The sequence below is a fragment of the Patiria miniata genome, unplaced genomic scaffold, assembly GCF_015706575.1.
Source record: "Patiria miniata isolate m_02_andy unplaced genomic scaffold, ASM1570657v1 HiC_scaffold_10, whole genome shotgun sequence".
Classification (NCBI taxonomy): Eukaryota; Metazoa; Echinodermata; class Asteroidea; order Valvatida; family Asterinidae; genus Patiria; species Patiria miniata.
Window position 1 is genome coordinate 6,660,451 of NW_024037048.1, and position 23,480 is coordinate 6,683,930.

General features: G+C 40.4%; 1 protein-coding gene across 2 annotated transcripts; it reads left to right on the forward strand.

Moving 5' to 3' along the window:
• Positions 1–877: 877 nt before the first annotated feature.
• LOC119736529 (transmembrane protein 179B-like) lies at positions 878–22,804 on the forward strand. Of its 2 annotated transcripts, none has more exons than XM_038210553.1 (5): positions 878–1,094; positions 9,457–9,647; positions 11,520–11,657; positions 12,872–12,992; positions 14,955–15,186. In XM_038210553.1, exons 1-5 carry the CDS (start codon positions 996–998, stop codon positions 15,075–15,077), a joined length of 672 nt encoding a protein of 223 aa, XP_038066481.1. In that variant the 5' UTR covers positions 878–995; the 3' UTR covers positions 15,078–15,186. The 2 variants fall into 2 exon arrangements, with proteins under 2 accessions (XP_038066481.1, XP_038066472.1); XM_038210544.1 differs by lacking the exon at positions 14,955–15,186 and adding an exon at positions 22,215–22,804 and having other exon boundaries at positions 882–1,094.
• The last annotated feature ends 676 nt before the right edge of the window (positions 22,805–23,480 follow it).

A 23,480-nucleotide genomic window follows, 5' to 3' on the forward strand; every position in this document is an offset into this window, starting at 1 on the left:
TAGGGGGGGGGGGACTCGAAAATGTTACAGACAGCATATAAAGGCACAACAATTTTTGCTTTATTAAGATACCGCATATTATACATAATATTGAGGGCGCAATTCAAAGGGCCCGTTATTTTTAGAGGATCCGGGCACGTGCAAGTGGGATATAAAAAGACTTTTCACGAATGGATGTAGACGCCCTAAACAGACAAGAAAAAAATGTTAGCTTTTGTTTTATAAAATAAATAAAGTAAAGGTACGTAGGAGAAAAAAAGAAAGAAATTGTTTTAAGCACGAGGACAGCAACTTCAAAACACCGATTTGAGATTTTGGACTTTACGATCGCTAACACCCCCTATGGATATGGGCGCATACTGATAAATAGTCCTAAACCCATCCGCCGACCTCATATTATACCTTCAAAATATTCTATATTAGAGAGTTCTGAGAGCCATAAAATTGGGAGATTGTGGCAATGAACCTCTAGCCCGGACTTGGGGGTTCCAATTCTGAGCACTTTGGATGCAATTGGGCTCGAAAGTGGTACTATTTTAAGTTGTGGAGGGATCGTTTTTTCAAGATGGCTACTTTTCCGCTTTGGGAAAAATTAGGGGTTGTCTTCTTTGGGTGGTAATTCCTCGAAAAGTCTATGGTCAACCCAACAAAAAATTGAAAAGAAAATGAAAGATGACATGTTGATCATCATTTTTCTGTGCAGCTTAAATACCTGTGCGAGATCTGAGTATTATAGGCAAGTAAACACCAGTGTCTATGGGAATTTTAATGCACTCAGGGTCAGGGTTCACCCCAAAACCTACTCCACTAGCACTACACGGGACTGGTGATCGGTCAAGGCAGGTGGGCTGAGCCCAACTAGACTTTAATTGTCTATTGAGGGCGCTACTCAGCAATTCCAGTAGTACAGTTTTGCCATGTTTTTGCTTGACACGGCAACACCAAACCACAGGTAAAATTTAAAAACGAAAGTTTTGCTGTTGTCCGTGAGAGCCATGGCGGTCGAAGGATGTTTGATGATCACTGAAACAGTGCTTTATCTAGCTGCTTTCTTCTCAGGCCTGATCACAGCAATTACTGTTGGAATTTCGAGGGTAAGTATCGATACACAAATCCAATGATTGATCTTCTTGTACATTGGCAATGGCATTGCTTGTGTAGTTATAGTACACGTTGTAATCACACTCAGACATGTCATGCATGTTACATGACTCATACCATGGAGGTAGAATTAGATGTAGGCCTAGGGCCTACTGACTGTAAATGTTATAATTTTTTCATCCCCCAAAATTAAGAATACAGTGAAAAGGCCCACACCACAGTGTACTCTCTTTGTCATGTTTGTTTTTAATTGACTCCTCCAACATTTAATTACAGAGTAGGCCCCTTTTTGTGATTGGTGGCTCTGGACTCAACTGGAGGATTTTTTTTAAAGGGAAATAAGGTCCGAAATTGTAAAATGGTCCAATTCCCATCTCATGAACAAGAAGTCAAAATAAAAAATGTTAGTGCAGAACCATAGGCCTACTAAAATTGTCACACTGAAAATATCAAAGACTAAGTCAATGAAAAATAAAACAGTCACTGCGCAAATCATGCAAATTCAGTGCATATCCTGCAAAATATTGTTTACTGAAAGCAGTGCCGGCTAAATATCGGCTGCCTTTTTAAATCAAATCCTGGGCTACTTGTTATTGAAATATAGTTGGAGTTACCCAGCCCTAAATTTTATCATTGGGTTGTCATTTAGGGCTGGAGGACACTTTTCACGTAACCCAGCAGCGTAGGCAGGTCCCAAAAAAAATTTCGTTGGCGCATGACGTCACGCAGAAGCGTAACACCCGATCACTGTTTCATGCACTAATAGGAGGTTTACCACTCGCATCACAGCTGCGATACTGGAACGGCAACCGATGTTTACGCTTCTGCGTGACATCATGCGCCAACGGCCAGCTCAGCCGGCAAAAACGACTAGTACCAGCGCGCTGTGCATGGTAATCGACCGCCATTCATTGTACACAATTTTTTTTTTTGCACAAACCAATTGCAGTCCTGGCCATGCCTGCAAGGTTGTCAGGTTAGCAGTTATTCCTCCTTTTTTCACTGCAATTGTAGGCTGAATCTTCATCATGGATCGTTTTTAACTTCAAGGACCTGTGTAATGGTTATTCCAGGCAAGTTTGGGGTGAGTTGCAGTTGCAATTAGTGTGTAACGCAATTTTTTTTTGGGACCTGCCTACGCTGCTGGGTTACGTTGCTGGGTTACGTGAAAAGTGTCCTCCAGCCCTAAATGACAACCCCATGATAAAATTTAGGGCTGGGTAACTCCAGCTATTTGAAATAGATGTAATAATATTTGTTGGTTCTGATTCATTGCCCTGGATGTTTTTTTTAAGGGATGTAATTGTGGAGAATTATTTGGTTAACTGACAACTTCCGTAAAAATAGTAAAAGTGTTTTTGCAAAATGCATTGTTAATTAAAGTGAATTGGTGCTTAAAAGAGCGAAATGTTGATTTGGCTAAATTAATTTTAAGGCGAGGTCCTGTTCCTAAATTAGTAACATCCACTTTCACTTCAGGTTTAAAGGGAATATACATCATTTGCTTTTGCTGTAATTTTCGGAAATGGATGGAATTGGGGGGTTGGAAATATATAGCAAATATAGTTACACTGACTTTTTTGAGGTTTTGGGTTCGAAAATGCTATAAAAACCAAGAAAAACAATCATTTTCCTGTAGTCTGGTTCCCTGACTCCATTTAAGAAGAAACAGAGCAGTTTACATATATTGGGAATTGTAAGGTCAGGGAACCAGTCTAGCTGGCTTGTACCCGTTCATAGGTGTGTAATCGATTGCAAACAAGTGCCATGATACCAGGCGCCATGATTTTACAGAATGCTTTACACTGTCATTCACTAACAGTCCAGCAAGGTATTTCAAAATGATTTGGTAGTTTTATTTTTTGATGTTTGCAAATGTTGTATTTTCCCTTTAATATTGTATTGTATTTCCCCAACTGGTACGAGATGTTGAAGACCAACATGATGCGTCTGTATTTCCTAGAAAGAGAGCCAGTTTATTTTTTAAAGCAGAAACGACAAAATGCAACTTGAAAATCCCTGTGATGGGACCTCATAAAAGTGTACAATGTACATATATCCTTGGAGCTAGGATGTACAATATCTCGCAAATTGCCAGTCTTTTGTTGACAGCTTTAAATGTGCTGTGCATGTGAGACATACCTACAATGTACATGTACAATACTGACATGCATGTTAATTTCTTGTGAAAAATGTAAAACATGAAATTTTGGTGAAATCTGGCTGAATGTGCTATGCATGGGCGTCAATCCTAAGGGTGGGGGGGGGGGGGGGGGGGACAGGGGGACATGTCCCCTCCAATTTTTGAAGGATGGGGGACACAGTATCAAATGTCCCCCCCCCCCCCCCAGATTTTTGAACTCCTGTTTCTCATTTACAGGGCCCTATTATATACATTGTAACTTTTGCTCAGAAAATATTGGTTAAAGTGGTCAGAAATTGCCTCAGATCGCATCACAGATCGCCGGAGTATCTAGAATATTTTTTTCAGGGCCCTTAGGCATGTTAAGCAGGCCCTGAACCCCACGCCTACAGCTCAGAATAACTTATTCAATGACTCCAACCTTGAAAATGATTTTGAAATGATTATCTTAATTGCTAAAAATGTTTTTTTTTAAGAGGTCAGAAATTGTCTCAGATCGCACCACAGAGAGCGTTTAGAATCACATTTTTCCGGGGCACGCCATAAGGGATTCGCACTTGCATTAGTTCTGAGCAAGGTACATGTACCGGTACAAGTATGTTCTCCCCCCTCCCCCTCCCCCTCCCCCTCCCCCTCCCCCCACTTTTGAGAAGCGACTGATGCCCCTGGTGCTATGGAAACCCTATGAACAGTTTTGACTGGGTCTGAATGTCAAAGAATAGGTGAAGGGTTCCCTGATTAACCTGCTTACAAACCGAATAGTGGAATTCAAACTGAATATTGAAAAAGCTGGGTTTTAATCCAACCCACTAATGATGTAGTCCTACATGTAGGCCTAAGTCTAGGGGACAGTGAGTTGGCATTGAGCTTGGAGGATGATTTTGCTTTGATGTTAAAACTCTATTTTTCCACGCTAATGGGATACATCTGGATCTGGATAATTAATTGGCACCGCCGCCTCTGAAGTATCACGCCAATGGGGGTTAGGGTCAATTCTTAGACGTGCTGGCTCATGTGCCTTTTAAGTCTTTCTTTGAAGGTTGGTGTAGAATTTGGGATTTGAGAGGGGGACACTGGAGGGTACAGCAGAGCAAGATATTTTGTTCAGATGTTTCCTGTATTCTGGTACATTCCTGAGGCGTTAATGATCATGTGCACAAACAAGATGTAGAGGAACATGATCTGTACTTCAGAAATTACAGGGGTCATCACAAATTACGTACATGTCTTGTACATGTGCAAATGGACATAATGTTTGCTACAAATTGGCAGTACACTAATTATCATGTGCACAAATTTACCCAAATGTCATCTCATTCATAACCCATTTAGGAGTGCTAGCAGCCACAATAAACACAATTTTGTTGGTCTTAAAGACACATAAAGTATGTAACGTACCGGTACGTAACATGGACAGAAATGTTGCAATTTCTGTCCGTGTCACGTACGTAATATTGTGAACAGACATGTGATACCCTGTGACATCTGAAAAACAGAGTAGATTGTCTCAGTGTTTTTACAGGTGACAATGCTGTAGGGATAACAATGAAAAGGCACAATATTTGATAAAGAAATTTATTGTAATTATAACTTTCTACTGGTATCAATATTAACAAATTTTCTGTCATTGCGTACATGTATGTACATAACATTGTGAGCATACATACCGTATATATTTGTGTAAAATTTTCTTGGAAAGTCTTAAATTCTTCATGAGTACAATCCTCAGCACTGGAGTGGGAATGTACTTGAATGGAAAATAGGACAAACAACTTGATATTAATATCTTGCTTCATTTCCCAATCCCATGCCACACTTTTGTACATGTACCCCTTTAGTGTGCAAAGGCCCACATGAAAATGTACTAAGTGGACCCAGAATACAAGTTGTGAAACATTGTTATGAAACCCTGTGAAAAGCCTAATTACCGGTATGGACTTAAGGTTGTAGGGCACAGGCATGGTGGCACATTGCTCACCCCCCCCCCCCCTCCTACATTTTGTACCCTACCAAGCCAAAAATTTCCGGAAAAAAATACAGTGTAAAAAAATGATTTTGTTTGAAAACTACACAAAAATTACCAAAACCCTGTGCGTGTTCCCCTCCTAAAAATGAGTAACCCATGTGCCCCCCTTCATTGTATGACTGTAACGAGTATAAAAATGGTGCACAAGAACAGGCGTCCAACTTTGCAACATTAAAATTCAACTATCAAAACTATCATATTTATTCCATCCAGTTTCCTTTTCAAGATGCGTGTATGTACCGGGTACATTTTATGTACCGTATGCATGTCCAGTGTACTTAAAAACAAAATTTGATTAATATTTAAAACTAGTATTTGTTTGCGATTTTAGTTTGGCTTGTGATACAGTCTACCGTACATGTAGTATAGGCTACATGGATGTGTTATTTACATTTCCTGCTTTACCTCCAAACAATGATGGACATACATTGTAAATAGAGCACCAAAACAGGTCTGCAGTATGTACACAATTACAATCACCCCATACTTCAAGCTGTCAATTAAAATGCCTGTGTTTTTCACCCTTCAATGAGCACTTCAGGCATATGTCAGAATACAGCATGATACAACATGCCTATATGTACATGTAGGAATGATGTCATTCTATTGTTGCTCATCCTGGGGTATTAATATTCTTCAACAAGACCACATCCTTTTTATTGACAAAGCAAGTGTGTAATTACATTCAAATCACGTGCTTTACATGTATATTCCACGACATGTACACTGGCACATTGTGTATAGTATGGTGTCAAAATTATTAGTCCCATGACCAACGTACACGTGTGTGTACACAGCGTTGCATTGGCGGTATTGAATTGTGTATTGACAGTACTCCAGTTCTAGAATAGAAATGGTCTAAAGAAGGATTAAAATGAACATCCACAGGTGCACACATGCGTATAATTTGTGCTTTTAACTTCCTCATGAAAGCGTGCACGTGCGTGTACATGTACACGTGTACAGGTACATGTACATTTGTACGCCCTACATGTACATGTACATGTACGTGAATACACGTGTACTTCAGTCATGTTGTACAGACATGACATCGATTTTATCACCTGACTGTCACGAGAATTTTTACTTTCGTAGCAGAGACGAAAGATCATCATTCATTTTATTAGTGGTGGGACTGTGGGGTTAATATTTAGATTATTTAATTCCACACATTTTTTCACCATTACAGCTCTGGAGGGCATTGCATGCAGCATCTCACTCATCACCTTTTACATACTTTTTGGGTACATGTACCTCCTGTGAAATCAGATTCGCTATTCGGTTTGCAAAACATTAGGATAACCGAAGTTTGAAATCTCCAATTTCTCCCACACCTATTTTATAGTGGCATACCAAACTGATTGCACTGGAAATATCCTCGGTCAATTAAGTGCTACTCAGATGCCAACTGCTGTTTACGAGTTTAAAATTCTCACCAGTTGTGCATTTGGTGGGGAATGGGAATTACATTGAACATGTACACAAGTAAATTGCGCCTTCTTCAATGACCTTGTTGACATGTTTAAAGGGCCACTGTACAGTACCTGTACTTTAACAGTAGCTGTTACATGTATCTTGCTTGTTGCGGTTGATTGTGCTTATCTACACCAGGGTAATATATTTACAGAGGTACTTATATTGATGCAAAATACACTAAATACATGTACACCTGTATGACGTACATATATATAAGGTACGGGTATGATGTGTGCACCAGTACATATTTATGTCATGCATTTTGTACCGGCTCTTAATGTCTTCTATCTCGCTGAGATTTGTAGACTTTGACAGTGAGTGCCACGCAGATAGAAATTTATCAGAACAATTTGTCTACATATCTCAGTCTATAACAAAATTTATCAAAATATTCAATGCCTACATGTATAAGGGTGAAGTTCTATAATAAGTACCGGTACATAGCACTGTAACAAGAAAATCAAAACCTACATGTAAAGTTTTCAATGTAGCAAAAAAACACTTTTTGCTTGAAGCCACTCAATATTTGCAAACCTTTCATCAATACCTTTTGGTCAAAAAGTAAAAACAAGTCAAAACTTCATTACTTCCAACGATTTTGTTCAACAATTTTACTTCATGTTTTGTGAAACAAGCCTCTGACCATGTTTATGGTACCGGTATGTGCCTCCCATGTGTAGTGCTGAAAATCTCCTAATATGGAAATTGGCACACGCGTACTGCGTGATGTGGCGCAGAAGACGCAGAGGTGTTTTACCGGCTATTTACATGTAAAACCACCCTCTTGATGGGCTCTTGACCAATAGGAATTGGTGAACTGTCTCAGGTATTTATGAATAACGTACAAGAAATGTATAACCTTAACCGCCCTGAATCCTTCAAAATGCTTTTTGCCAAAATGGAGGAATTTGGAGGATCGAGGTTACTTGGCAAAAGTGCGTTACTGATTTCGTACGATGCACTTTGTCAAGGTCTTGGGCCGGACCTAATGTGTTGTTTTTGCTCAGCCATGCATAAATATAGGCCTGGATTATGCTTGAAATCCTCCGTACTGCTCCAGGATGTCACTGGCCAAGCCTCAACATATTGACAGTCACTGCTGCAGGATTTTGCAGGATTCAGGCAGTGGTCACCCCTCCACGGACCGTATTCAAGAAATAATGGAGGAATTTGTAGGATTGAGGCTATATTTTTCCATGAGGCCAATTGGAGGATTTTGCAGGATTGCGGCTACATCCTAGCAAAAAGGCCTACGGAGTTAGGGTTTAAATGCATATTCTTGGAATTGTACACGTCAATGTATATTTCTTTCAATTTTCTGTGATCATTCTCTTAGAATTTTGTACATGTACCGTAAGGATGCATTTCAATTTCAATGCCAAATTGTCCAAATTTGTCCATTGACAAATTTATTTGACCAAATGCTCATGCCTCAAGGCTTTGGCAAATATGATTACTTTCAATTTGAATGAGCGTGCTTTAAAATTTGATTGCCCTATTTTCCTTACTGAGCGTACTTAAAAAACTCTTTTAATGTTCTTTTATTTTTAAATTGAAAGATGTATCTTAAGCTGCATTCAAATGTGCGCTGAAACGAACGACTCTGAAGAACGACTCTGAAAGACTGAAGCTATTTTGGTGATAATTTTTTTTTAAATTGAACGGGAAAACCTAATGTACCGACCGGTACGGTACATGTATAACAGTGTATCAGGGTACAGTTTTTGCAGGCGTGCAACTTTTCCTTGGATCCACTGATTTCCTCGTTTTTTACTTCTCAGGAATGCCAAATGTTACAAATTTAAAATCACTGTGCGAAGTCTTGTGTGGTTATAGGATTATTCCTAAATTTTTTTTCTAAATTCCTAGTTGTATGCCTGATATGTAATGTACAGGTGACATTTTCATACATGTACATGTACAATGTACATGTACATTACCTGCATCTTCGTCACTGAATTGCAGAAGCCAGACGGCAGAGGTCATTGACCTTGGCTTTCAAGTCAATGGGTGTATTGAGAAGGCTTGAATGTATGGAATTTACAAAATGTACTAGTCGCTTGTGCAATGTGCAGTTGATTTTTCATGTGTATGTATTTGTACAGTACATACATGTATACGTACACGCATGTATTCCGTTATTGTGGGGACATACCGGTACATGTACATGTTCACTCATTTGTACAAGAAAAAAAAATATGATGGGGACAGCTACATTTTCCATGTACGGTACATTTGCATACGCATTTACATACGTACATTAATGGTCCCCTGCTGTGCTGGATTCCAAAGGTGCAGTCCAGAAAACTGGTCAACTACCAAGAATATGCACAGAACAGGTACTTTAAAATGACAGCTTGCCAGAAAGAATAATTTCACAGGGAGTTTAGTCCCATTACTATCTTTAAACTGAGTATGTTTTTCAACAATAATTCAGTTACTGTCAATGAGTCAGTTACTTTTTGGATAGCTGCAAATGATGGACTGTAGCTGTAAGAGAAAACTAACAGCATGCAGCTTTCATCTTGCTTCTGATCTCTAACGTCCCACTTTTGGTCGCCAATATTGTGACAGACCTAACACGTATGTATAGATCCCAATGCAGTCCTACATAGTGATCTGTTCATTCTTCAATAAAACAAAATGAAAAAAAAAAAAAAACACCAATTCGTTACTCATGGTTTCCTTTCCCTCCTTTGTTGCCATCCAGGAATCCTTTGGAGGAGACTGTATTCTCTTTGGCGAGGTTGCTTGGTGCAATCAGACAGCCTTCGCTTTCACGCAGCTGGGCAGCAATGGTGTGTGCGGCTTCAGTGTTGGCTTAGACATCATCGTAGCATTCTACGCATTGGTTTGCTGTGTCTACCATGTGGCTGTCTTCTTTAAATGGACCAAAGAAAGGTACATGAATGTCTCTGCCCTGTCGAATAAAAAATTTGTAATTTTTTTTATGATAAGCACGTGCATTTAGTGCATGCACTACAGATCTACATTCTATTTGGTCTTCCAGAAATTCAATGCATTTTTTTCATTCTGGACTATAGACTAAGATTGATTCCGTTTTCAGGAATACTGTTGGAAATATCATCAGAATATTGCAAATTAAAACAGTAACAGAAATCTCCTAATTTTCCAAATTTGGCCCTGCGAACGTACCTGCCCAGCTCAAAATGGAACAATAATGTCATCGAAACACTGTTGTTCAAAAAATACTCTGGCATTCCATCCCTTTGCAGGCCAGAATAATAATTAACTGTGTGCAAGGAGAAATTAAAAAATATAGAAGCATGTTTTCGTTCAGTCAGTGGGCAAAGTCGTTATAACTACGTTGTTTGATAGTCGCTCATAAGCCAGGAAGAAGATTGGTTATGAGCTACCGGTACCAGTACATGTACTGTACATGTTGTCAGTGTGCTAGACTGGTACGGCTGGCAATCGATCAAACAGAAGTTTTCTGCATAAGGGCAATTCCACGGTTACTCACGTTACATTTTTGATATACTATCGAGTTTCCTTGGGCTGTAATTACCGGTACCTTACTGAAAAGGTTTAATAACTGTTATCCCCATGGTAGATAGAGTAGACCTAGACCTACCTAAGCACCAAAGATGACATCCAGCAAAAATGTGTTATGTATGATAAACAAGACACACAAAATCTGTTACTCATGTTACGAAAATGTAATGTAACCGATTTTGTGTGTCTTGTTTAAATCATACATAACACATTTTTCTGGACACACAAAATCGGTTACTCTCGTTATGAAAATGAAACGTGAGTAACTGATTTTGTGTGTCTTGTTTATTATACATAACACATTTTTCTGGATGTCATCTTTGGTGCTTAGGTAGGTCTAGGTCTACTCTATCTACATGTATATCTACCATGGGGATAACAGTTATTAAACCTTTTCAGTAAGGTAATTGCAGCCCAAGGAAACTCAAAAGTACATCAAAAATGTAACGTGAGTAACCGTGGAATTGCCCATAAACATTCCGCATTCACATTGTTCTGCGAACGATACTTTAAAAGCTAAGTATACTGGTGTGCGAGTGACAGATCGTTGTACATGCCCTGCTCCATGATGATCACCATACCGGTACTAGCGTGATACACGAATGTACATGCATGTATTGTACTTTGTATGTTTGTTGTTGACATACGCAATGTGTGGTATTGACTATTGAGATGTTAGTACCGTACGTGTGGTTAATGCAATAGTTTTTTCCGGCCCATGAGCAAAAACCTATTAGCATCCCTGTTAGGTGTTTTTAATACAGTGGATTATCGCGGGATCCACAGAAATTGTTCCACAGAAGCCGCCGGTGCTCCGGTACTCACTTTTCAATAAATAGCGCCCTTCAGAACTTCACCCTGCATGCCCTGGTAGTCACTGAAAGATGACTTTAACACGTGCCGACTATTGAATTATGTAATTACACAGTTTTTGAGTTTACTACCGACAGCAATGGGTGGCTTTCCCCTTCTATTCCTTGTGGAAATAATAGCCACTTGTCACTCTTCTGTCAACATTATTCAACAACAATGTTCCGTACGTTTTGTACATGGAAATCAAAAGCCGAGGACGATCTTCGGTATAGCGGAATGTTCGGTGTAGCGGTGTTCGGTATAGCCACGTTCCACTGTACTTTGGTGGTAGCATTGATTCTCAGTTTTGGTGCCTTCTAATGCTGCTGAAAATTGGTTAACTGACTTCAACTATTTTTCATTTTATCATTAACAACCATAACATTTCCTCTGCCATGTTATTAGGCGCTGGATCATGCTACCAGCGATCATCATCAATGCTGTCTGCCTGGCACTACTCTTCATCGACTCCTGTATACTCAGCATTGGATTCAATCGATTCTGCGGCAGTCTAACAAGTGGAACGGACACCAAAGTGACAGTGTGAGTCTTGACGGCATTATGACTGACTTGTGACTGATTTGTCACTGACTTGTGACTGACTTGTGACTGATTGTGACTGACTTGGGACTGACTTGTGACTGACTTGTGACTGACTTGTGACTGACTTGTGACTGACTTGTGACTGACTGGTGTCCAACTTGAGAATGACTTGGGACCAACTGGTTTACGACTGACTTGTAACTGACTTGTGACCGATTGGTGTCCGACTTGCGAACAACTTTTGACCGACTTGTGACTGACTTGTAACTGACTTGTGACCGACTGGTGTCCGACTTGCGAACGACTTGTGACTGACTTGTGACTGACTAGTGACCGACTTGGGACTGACTTGGGACTGACTTGTGACTGACTTGTGACTGACTAGTGACCGACTTGGGACTGACTTGTGACTGACTTGTGACTGACTGGTGTCCGACTTGCGAACAACTTTTGACCGACTTGTGACTGACTTGTAACTGACTCGTGACCGACTGGTGTCCGACTTGCGAACGACTTGTGACTGACTTGTGACTGACTAGTGACTGACTTGTAACTGACTTGTAACTGACTTGTGACTGACTTGTGACTGACTTGTGACTGACTTGTGACTGACTTGTGACTGACTAGTGACTGACTTGTGACTGACTTGTAACTGACTTGTAACTGACTTGTGACTGACTTGTGACTGACTTGTGACTGACTTGTGACTGACTTGTGACTGACTTGTGACTGACTAGTGACTGACTTGTGACTGACTTTTAACTGACTTGTGACCGATTGGTGTCCGACTTGCGAACAACTTGTGACCGACTTGTGACTGACTAGTGACCGACTTGGGACCGACCTGTGACTGACTTGTGACTGAATCTTGACCGACTTGTGACCAACTTGTGACCAACTTTTTAGGATTTCATTTCAACTCTGAACTGCATTAAGACCAGTTCCTACTCGGCGCGAACACGAAATCGAATTTGTGACGTCTTGACCTGCAAAGGGCTAGATAGCTTAGTTCATAGCGTGGCGGGTCAGTATTCCGAGTGTCTCGGGGCTCAGTCAATTTCCTTGTTCAACTTTTTAAGGATCGTGTCTGCTCTTTGTAAAAGTATTCACTTTTCCTTTGTGTGGTATATTAGACTAGCACTCATGTGATGTATTCATGATTGACTTGTGACTTGTCTTGTGACGCTTGTTTATGTCCCTCTGTTTCTCCGCAGGTGTTCCGCGGACTTGTCGGGTCAGAATTGGAACCGCCCACCCTCATGTAAAGCAGACCAAAAAGTCGATCACACGGCGTATTCTGGAGGGAACTGGTTTGGCTTTCTGACCACGGCGCAAGTACGTACCAGTCTCCAAGTGTTTTTGCTAAGTGTACTTTGCGTGTTTATTGCTTGTTTGTGAAGAACCTGTTGAGAGTTTGCTTCTTTTAAATGTTTGTGTTGGTTTCTTTTTATTTTCAGAAGGTTGCAGCTGCCCTAAATAGAAAAAAAAATTAGTATTTTTACATGTACTTCTCGCAATGCATGTCAGTCAATTCAAACATTGTATTGTAAACGAGTGGAATGCTTTTGTCTTGCCGAGTAGCAGCACTGTGTGTTTGTTGAAAATGTTGCACATCTGCCTTGCCAAATTCAATATCCAGATTACCCTACCACGAGAGAAACGCTACATACACGTATGTGTCAGTGTCCAACTTGGGTGTTTCTTACAGAAATATTTGGATCAGCATCATGCAACCAGGATTTCTACAATAGGGACGATTACCATTGGTTCACATACTGGTATGGGATATGTACATGTATAGTGTGCAGAGCGCCGTGATCTGATATACCGTGTCCTGTGGAGACATGCACACAATAGGGAACAAAAGATTTTATACGTCTCCAAAGGGCAATTTCTATAGATGAATTCGTCTCAACAAGATTTTCACGAAATATATACATGTATATGGATTTCACTCAAAAACTAGAAATTTTTAAGGTGGGTTGATCTGTCGAAAATGGAAGAGTTTTAGAAAAGGGATATTAAGTCCGAATTTCAGCCAAGGAAATTAGTTCTGGTTAAAATGAGAGCATTTTGAATCTTCACTTTCAAACTCGAAAACTTTACTACACGAGAACAAAGAAATGTCTCCACAAGAATACAAATTTCAGTATGTGTGACTTCGTGGTCTTGAGCATTTGATTTGTGGTCTGCGGGTAAAGCTGCAGGTTGTGGGTTCGAGTCCAGCCTGGGGTTGTGGTGCGTGTGCCCTTGGGCAAGCTACTTTGGCACTCGTTGCCTCTCACCAGCCGGGAGTAAATTGGTACTGTGAGGGCAGAGACTGTTATTGTGATTGATTCCAGCAATAGCTGCCTTGCGTCGAAATGGCTGCATCAAGCTGTATATACATGTAGTTGCATCAAGCTGTATACTTGTATCGAGCTGAAGGAATGCAGGATCACCCCTGATGTCATTGCACACCTCCTGGATCGTTTGGCGCAACACACAATCGAGGAGGTGTGCATTGACATCAGGGGTGATCCTGCATTCCTCCAGAAGCTTTCGGCTGCATATGGTGTTTACATCTCACTCTCATGCACAAAGCTGATGAAACTTGCTCCGTAAAATTTGTCATGCCTTGTTTACGTACATGTTCATGATCTGAAATTTTGGTTTGATTCCTTAGTGAACAACATAGTTATATTTAAGATCAAAAGAAGGACATGTTTTGTAGACAAATACAGGGTGAGTAAAAAAAAGAAACAAAACCCAAATGTCGGGACCATTGTTTTAGTGAAGTTCTGCATGTAGCACTTTCAAAATCTAGGATATGAAAGCCCAATTCATAAGCTTTCTTTTAGTACAAGAATTATTCAAATGACTCATGTAATTTTCAAGCTACCGAATTGTAAGCACAACCACCGTTTTAAAGTTCTGTCCACGGATCACAAAAAGGTGTACGTTCTTTCAGCAAAACGAAAACCATTTAACACAACGATTCACAAGTGCTACATGCAGAACTTCACTGAAACAATGGTCCCGACATTTGGGTTTCGTTTATTTTTTACTCACCCTGTACATGTACACAATGTACATGTACGTGTATGTAATTTATTTTAATGCTTGTGTTTAATCAAGTGCCAAACATAAAATTAACACATAATACAGCCTACATCTACACGTACTCACCACTCAGTTGCGTATAATTTACCATCATTTCCACCACACTTTGTCTTATTCCCTTCCTTCCTTCCTGTTTTTTTTTCATTCTTTTTTTGCTGCTTTTACTGATGCCTCCACCACCTCCATGATACGCAGAGTGCCTCCTGGTTTAGTGTCCTGTTTTGGACACTCTTGCTGGGGGCACTCCTAGTCCGTCGCTGCGTTAGAAAGGAAGATATCAGCACCACGGAGGAGGAGCGAAAACCCATGCTTTCTTAAAACTTACTTGGAGCACGGCCATTTTTTTTCACACAGGCGGTTTGCAAGTTAGTGAGATTCTTTTGTTGATGCTGCACCGTGTGCATGGTGTGCATGCTTGTTTTTTTACATTCTGCCATCTTCCTGCATGTTCCTGCATGTTGTGCATGAAGTTAGAATTTGCCATCATTTTAAATAAAAGGAAATAAATGTGTGCTTGGTCGGTATTTAAACACTCTGTTTAAGACCGGTTGGAGTCTGGATGCCGATAATTACCCGAGCCAAAGGCTCGGGTAATTGTCGGCATTCATACACCTTTTCGTAAAAAAAAAGTCAAACATTTTCTGTCCACAAGAGTCAAAAATTGGAAAAATTATAAATTTCCAACGATTTCGTTCAACAAAACATCCCTCTAGCTATAAAGTGGTAAGGCCCTTTGGTAAACAACTCCTTAAATGGAGATTGGTGCGCATCAAACATACACTGTACTGCGTGATGTCGTGCAGAACGTACATGTTTCGGTGTAGTGTGAATTTCGGACTATGAAATACTGACTCACTGGTAGTATTGCGAATGCCTACATGTACGTGAGGATTGTGAAGGTTCAACCAATAAAATGGATTTCAAATTTCATGTGACACTGGAAAAGTATTTAAGACCAGCCAGCCATGTCTTAAACATCCATTTAAAACCGGCCACGTGACGGGCTCTTGACCAATAGGAATGGGTAAACTGTTTAGGGTGTTTATAAATTGTAGTTTATGTACCGGTACTTTGAAAGCTGCTTTTACGTACATGTATACATGTACATCTAGTTCTGTGTTCAAAATGTAAAATATGGTTTAAGGCATATGAAATCAGGCGTTACTGGCATCAGAACTTAAAGCCCATGCTGGACCGCAGTGAAGACCAGTCGTGTATTAAACCAACATCACTGCTAAAAACAAGGGTTTTTTTATAATAAGAAAAACATCTTACTATAAGAAAATTATTGTCATCGCACACCCAAGAAATAGTTTCTTGGGATACAAGAAAATATTTCTTGAAACAAGATATATTTTCATCTAGAAAATACATGTATATTAAGAAATGTCAGGAAATTGTTTTTAACAGGGTTGTCATAGCTGCTGTTCCTGCTTTTTGTTAGTGATGCTGTGACACAAATGTAAATTACATGTACAATGTACATGTTGTACATGTACCTTGTACATGTACCCATGGACTCAGTGAAGAAATGTAGAAATTACTGGGCCATGTACACATGTACATGTATACATTTTCTGTTTATGGAAACCCACATTTTGCATGTGACTTTTTTTTTCTGGCTTTGGAAACCAAATTAAATTATGGTGACTCGGCTCATGTGTAAACAATCCACGGCAAACCATTCTTCCATGTTCATACCTTGTGTGAATAGTGAAATTTCATTTTAAACGGTTGAGTTTGTTGTACTGTGCATGTACATTAACATGTATGTGGTTTCATGAGAGTTGGGAAAGTACCATAAAATACCTTGTTTCACTTCAAATCAAAAATTCATGGTTTTCATAGTGTACCATACAAACTTCATTTTAAATTGGTGAATAGTTTGAGCTGTGCATGTAAGGGTACACGTATGCTGGTCATCATTACCATGTGATTTTGGGAGAGTCGGAAAATACCATTACATACCGCTACCCCTTTCCATTGCAAATGAAATTTCATGGTTTTCATAGTGTATCAAGTACCATCATAGAGCTATATTAAATTACTATAGCGCTGACTCGCTGTACAAAGTGAAAGTGAAGCGTGCTGGGCGCATCCCTGTTTGTGCACAAACCTATGGAGAACTTAGTACGGCTTTAGTGCGGCTATTTGCATTTGTATTCTATACCAGTGAGTTATCAAAGCCGATACGCTGAAAACCGAAACGCACAATCAATACATGAGCGTTGCATTTTGCTCTGCGCAAAACAAGGCAAATACGTGCATTGTACATGTACAGTTTGCGCGTTGCATTTTTAGGATACATGTATATTATTCAACATTCATTCCATCGGATTTCATTATGTTCTACAAACACGCACATGAATTCAGGACGGCTTCAAAGTACCGTATCTCTGCGGGGGAATGAGGAGGTTGCGCCTTAGTACATGTAGTTTACTATAGCTCTATGGGTAAAATGCATGTTCCCAGTGTCTGGTTGGCATGTTTAAAACAGAAATCCCATTTTTTGTTTTACATGCAAATGTAAACATGTCGTTTACTCTTTTCGATAATAAGGTCTTTACATGTATGCTGTTTGTCATTCATGTACTAGCCCAGGTTGGACTCTGTTGTGTACATGCAACAGAGTCCAGGGTATGAATCTCTCCTGCCATAGCGAAAAAAAATTATAACACATTTTTTGCATATTTTTACCTGACGGAGGAAGCTGAAATTTCGCTTACATATCTCTTGTGTCCAGAATTGTACCTGGGCTGGGTTTAGGAACGGCAAATATGTCCGCGGGCGGCGTGTTTACCGAAAATAAACTGTAATCCCACGCTTTCGTTGAAAACATTTTCAGTCAAACTCCCCGTGTGAAGATTACACGCGCGCTTGCGCACACCAAGCACGCTGCCGCCACGGCAGCATACGGCACGCGCGTGTACGTCTTCAGGCGGGGAGTTCGTACTGAAAATGTTTTCAACGATAACGTACCGTAGACTTGCGGTTTATTTTCGGTAAATGTGCTGCCCACGGACATGTTTGCCTTTTCTAAACCCAGCGCATACATGTACAGTTCTCGACTCAAGGAATATGTAAGCGAAATTTCAGCTTCCTCCGTCAGGTAAAAATATGCAAAAAGTGTGTTATAATTTTTTGCGCTATGGTGGTACAATTTATACCCTGGACGTCCGTCGTAATGCAATAAAGACGTCGTCCAACTTGGGCTAGTCATGTACATGCAGACAAAAGCCCTCTGCCACGTTACATTTTGTATTTTACAAGCCGACAATGCTCTGTGAAAAGATGAGATAAACGAGTTACATTGTCACTATCAATGATAATTGGACAATTACTGTATGGTCTGTTGTGCATATCACCTATACTTAATTAACCACACAATGTTGCTGTTCAAATTTTTGAGTGTCGCAACTGTTTTCTTTTCTTCACCCTAACCCTCGATGCTAGCCTCCTAACCAGCCGCTCTCCCCACCTCCCCTGACCTTTGCTTTGTTAAGTGTTGATCCCTTCGCTCGTTCTGTCTGTCTAATCATCCTGTAAACAATATAAAGTACTTGAACTTGCCTAGTCCCGATGAAAACAAAAATCCAAAACAAGAGAGCCCATGTTTATTACAAAGAACAAGGGTGGAAAGTGCACCATTCAGTTTTACAGAGTACAATTTGTACATGTACGTCAGTACATGTACTTAGCTAATTGTACAAAGTACATGTAAGTAATCATGTGTGAACACATGCACTCAATGATAATTATGATTGGTTTTTACAGTATAGACATTAAACCTAACTCCCTAGGCTCTTTTGCTAGGAATGTAGCCTCGATCCATCCTGCAAATCCTCCAATTGGCCTCATGGAAAAATAGCATATAGCCTCAATCCTGCAAATTCCTCCATTATTTCTGGAAATATCAGGCATGAAACTTTTCCTCGGATCCGCTGATTTCCTCGTTTTTTACTTCTCATGAATGCCATTACAAATTGAAAACCACTGTACAAAGTCTTGTGTGATTCGGAATTTCCTCGTTTTTTCCTAAGTTCCCAGTTGCATGCCTGAAATATGGTCCACAGAGGGGTAACCACTGCCTGAATCCTGCAAAATCCAGTGGCAGTGACTGTCAATATGTTGAGGCTTGGCCAGTGCCATCCTGGAGCAGTACAGAGGATTTCAAGCACACATTGTAATTCAGGCCATATTTATGCATGGCTGAGCAAAAACAACACAAGGTCCGGCCCAAGACCTTGACAAAGTGCATCCTTCGGAATCAGTAATGGGCTTTCGCCATGTAACCTCCATCCCCCAAATTCCTCCACTTTGGCAAAGAGGATTTGAAGGATTCAGGGCGGTTAGGGTTAAAGGTATCTGTGTTTATGATTGATGAGAAACACCTAGTGTTTTTTTTTTGCATGCATGCTTGCGAGCTTTATCGAATCCAAATTTCATGGCTCTACTGAATTGAAGGGAAAACTCTTCAGTAACCATGGACTCCATGCAAAAGTATCCCTGCAATGGTTACAATGGGAGAGTTGGGAGAAACCACTGGAATGCTACATGTGACAACGTCTGAACCTCACGCAAAGACGCTATGAGCTTGTGCAAAACGAAATATTATTAGCCAAGTGTACTTCGCACCATACGCGCACAAAGCAGTACGCGTTAGGGGTGTGCATTAAAGGTAGTTTGGGAATAGGGTGCCTGATTGAAAAAAACACGGGTATCCGGGCACACGTTAAAGAAACCCAACCCCAAAATTCAAATCTTGGATATTGCTGTTCAGATTGTTCATAAAGATCCACATGATACTACTACATGTACATGTACATACACTCTTGTTTTACTATGCTCCCGAGGACAATGCTTTGTGTTTCCCTTTTCCATGTAATATAACACTCTCCCATAGACTAAGCACACGAACCTACATTGTACTACAGAGGACCGTTTTGAACAAAAACACAACGCCCGAGAACTGAAAGGATCTGTTGTTCTCCCTTTGTGTGTCGGTCCTCGGGGGTTAGGTAGAACACGTACATCAGTGCAGTGTGTGCAGTGAGCTTTATATGTTTTACTGTGTAAACTGCAACTTTCGCGAGTGTTCTATCAAAAAGTGGTATTAAAACGCTTGCTTATTAGATGCGTTTAGTGAAATCGGTCTTTAGACGAGTCTTACACAATATACATGTAGCTACATGTAGAATCGATCTTAGAGCAGTGACTCATCTTAAGTCCTAAGATGAGTCGTAAGATAAGACGAGTTTCATGAAATCGGCTCCAGGTTTTTTCCTACACAATATTCCCAGCATATATACAGGCCCTCTTGTGGTGAAGAAAGCAATTTTTAGAACTACCGGTACGCAAGGGCACTACAACTCATTCTTCCACCTTGTATTGCTTAAACCTGGGTTTCTGTGATTGGGCATAGGTGTAGTGTACAAAGTTTGCTCATTTGGTTAGCAGTCATTTGGAATTAAGCCATGCAACAAAAGGAACGTTTTGCATGCAGAGGTACATGTATATGGAATGCATGCCAGGTGGGCCATCAACTTTTGCTCGCTATGCAGATCCTTGTATAATGCATAGTAACTTGTCAATTTTACCTGCTTTTAAGGTTTTAAATTGATAGGTATGTGTACATGTACATGTAATCATGCATGATCTGATTTTTACAAAATTAAGTGCTTATGATGTATGGTTTGTGGTTTCTAAAAATGTGAAACATTGGATTAGGCCCCCCCCCAAAAAAAGTCTCTGGTTTCTGATATGCGCACGCGTCGCCGTAGCCATGCGCGTCGGCAAAATGAAAACTTTTTTTTTTTCAATGTAAGATGATGTCTCAAAACCGCCAAACTCACTGGTTTGACTGGAATCCTGCTGCTGCACAATTTTAACATGTTTTTAGATGGGGTTACGATCGAGTATAAGCTTTATGTGGCCTCTCTGGGCTCCAATACATTTTGCACTAAATTTAGTCGGGCACCATTTGCAGTCATCAGCCGACATGTGAAGGAAAAAAAAGGAAAAAATAAACAAAACAAAAGCCGCGTCGCCACACCACTTTTGGGGCAAGCTCCATACCAGAAACCAGAGACTTTTTTTTTTGGGCGTTAGCTGTTCATGGTTTTTGGATCTAGTAAACATTTGCTTACATGTGGGTCATTTTATAAATGTAGCATCTAAAGTCTGCCATTTTCCTGTCCCTGTTACCTCTGAACTTTGTAATTTGCCATTCAAGTGTCATCAAAAATGACTTCAAAGTAACATTTTTTTGTTGGGTAGATCATTTGTTTCACATCTTAGAGGAAGAATACATGAAGGAGTGAAACCAGAATTACAAATGAAACACGACGGGTGTAACAGGGACAGGAAAAAAAGTACCGTACACCCCAAATTGATGGAATCTGTTTCAATGCCAAACCTCTCTTATCTGGGCCCAATTTCATAGCGCTACTTAAAGGCCAGCGTACACCTTTCCAATTTTACCAGTTCACCAGAGGCATGTGCTGAAAATTCAGACCGATCATCTGAGTAAACCTAGACTTGAAATCAAGTCTGTAATGAGTGGTTTTAATCGCGTCCGCAGTGCGCGACTGCCAAGCTCTGTGCCGGGGGTACGACGTACCGCATGCTGTCCTAGTAGCGAGGACGCTACGTACATTTTCGACCCCATGCGTGTGCTCTGACCATGCCGCGCGGTAGTATGTACATGACTTTTGCATGAATGGTTGTAGCGCTTACGTTGCATGAACGGCGGTGGTATGCAGATTCTGGCGCTGATGACGGACATAAACCACTATAGTCTAACGACTTGTCATCAAGTCTAGAGTAAACCGGGCGCCCGGATGAAATCAAACCTTTTTTGATTGTTTCGCATCTGATTTCTCCGGATACGATTTCACCGGACCAATCAGATTCACAAAGTACGTCACATGGTTGTCATCATGTGACTGGTTGTCATCATGTGACTGGTTATCATCATGTGACTGGTCATCATGTCACTGATCATTATGTGACCGATTTTAGGACGGAATTGGGCAAGTGTGCGGGTAATGTAGCGTTGATTGGGTGATCCGGAAAACGGGTAAAATCGGGAAGGTGTGCGCCGGGCTTAAAAGTCACAGAAAAGTTGTCTTTACTATAGCAGAAAGTCATGCTTAAGCTCTATTTCATGATGTGGATGTGCCAATGGTTGCGCGCACATGAAGATTTCTATTACGTCACTGATTTAAGCAACGTTGTACTCTTGGGTTATAAAGTATGTTTTTGCTGTGCTTACTGCTTACGGTCTCTATGAAATAGATGGAGGCTCGGTAAGCACCAAAGCGGCCGTTAAGCAGTGCTATGAAATTGAGCCCTGATGATATCAATATTTCACATGTATATTATTGTCCGTTTTCTATGTAATGGTTCCTGCACTGTATATTTACTTTCCATTCACTTTTTTCTTTTGTACTTTAGGGTGCCTCATGGTTTGGTGTCTTATTCTGGTTGGTACTCCTCATTTCTATCACCATTCGTCGCATCAGGGACCGGCCGGTTCTGGACCCATCCTCGGACAAGGCCCCAATCGCCTCCAACGTGGCCATCTAAAAAAAAACACAACTAACCCGATCTCTCCTGCAAGATCCTCGCCAGTATCTGTAGTAATGTGTGGTGTGACGTAAATTTGAGTGGACGTGCAATGGTACTACTCATTTCATTTGGAATCGGAATTGTAACTCATAATCAGATTTGGGGAGAAACAAATCTTATGATTGTTGTGTGCCTATGCGCACAAGACAGTGGGAGACTTTTAAGATGTCTGCTAGCAGCAAACAAGCTGTTTTCATTCAGTTGGTCATGGAGCTATATTAAATTAAGAGCCCAAATTCCCCATTGCTTTGCGTAGAAGACTCCCCATGCACATCCTGAGCACAGAATTTTTGAATCAGTGTTGCATGATCATTGAACATATTTATATGAGATGGTATTGGTCGTTCAATTAGCTTATACATGTACGTGTAAGTAACACTTACATGAGAGCGTTCGCCATCTCCGTCCGCCATTATGAAAACAGTTTGGCCGATTTTCTTTTGGGAATCGTGCAGCAGCTTAAAAAAAAAAATTCTGTCACATATAAAATACCGGTAATTTTCAGTCACTACGCCACAAAGTTATGCCACCTAAAATGATTGCGCAAGTTACGACATAATTTGTTGTACAAGTTGTGGAATTACATATTATGAAACTTTTGTGAAATCTGTCATAACTGAAGTGTTGCGCAGCATGAAATGTTAACTTCAATGCACAATAAATTGTGGCGCAAGTGGAGTCATGCCATTGGCGTAAATTTTTGTGAAATTGGCTGCAGGGACATCTTTGTCCTAAAGACAGATGAACAAAATGGCGGTTTAAACACAAAACCTCCATTTTCTGGACATTAAGAAGAACAGAGTGTAGATTGTTGGCTGCTAGCAAGTGTCTTAAAAGTTTTCCCAAATACATGTACCTGGTGAGACATGTTTGCTGATTGCTATAGCTTGTTTTTAAAATCTGCCAAAAAGGAGTCATATTGGCCCTTCACAGAGTTTATATTGTTTCGGCATACATGTACACTATACTTTTCATGATATTACAATAAAAGGAAGTTTTAAGGGGCCGTATCATAAGTGCGACGCCTCATAGGTCCGACGCCTCAAAAGTCTGATGCCTCATAAGTCCGACAATGGACAAATGCTGTTTCAG

Bases quoted from the DNA above. Each gene is read 5' to 3' on its own strand.
- LOC119736529 (XM_038210544.1), top strand. From the start codon at position 996: ATGGCGGTCGAAGGATGTTTGATGATCACTGAAACAGTGCTTTATCTA. The intron at 1,095-9,456 runs GTAAGTATCGAT...GTTGCCATCCAG, and splicing joins TTACTGTTGGAATTTCGAGG to GAATCCTTTGGAGGAGACTG. The intron at 12,993-22,214 runs GTACGTACCAGT...TTTGTACTTTAG, and splicing joins GCTTTCTGACCACGGCGCAA to GGTGCCTCATGGTTTGGTGT.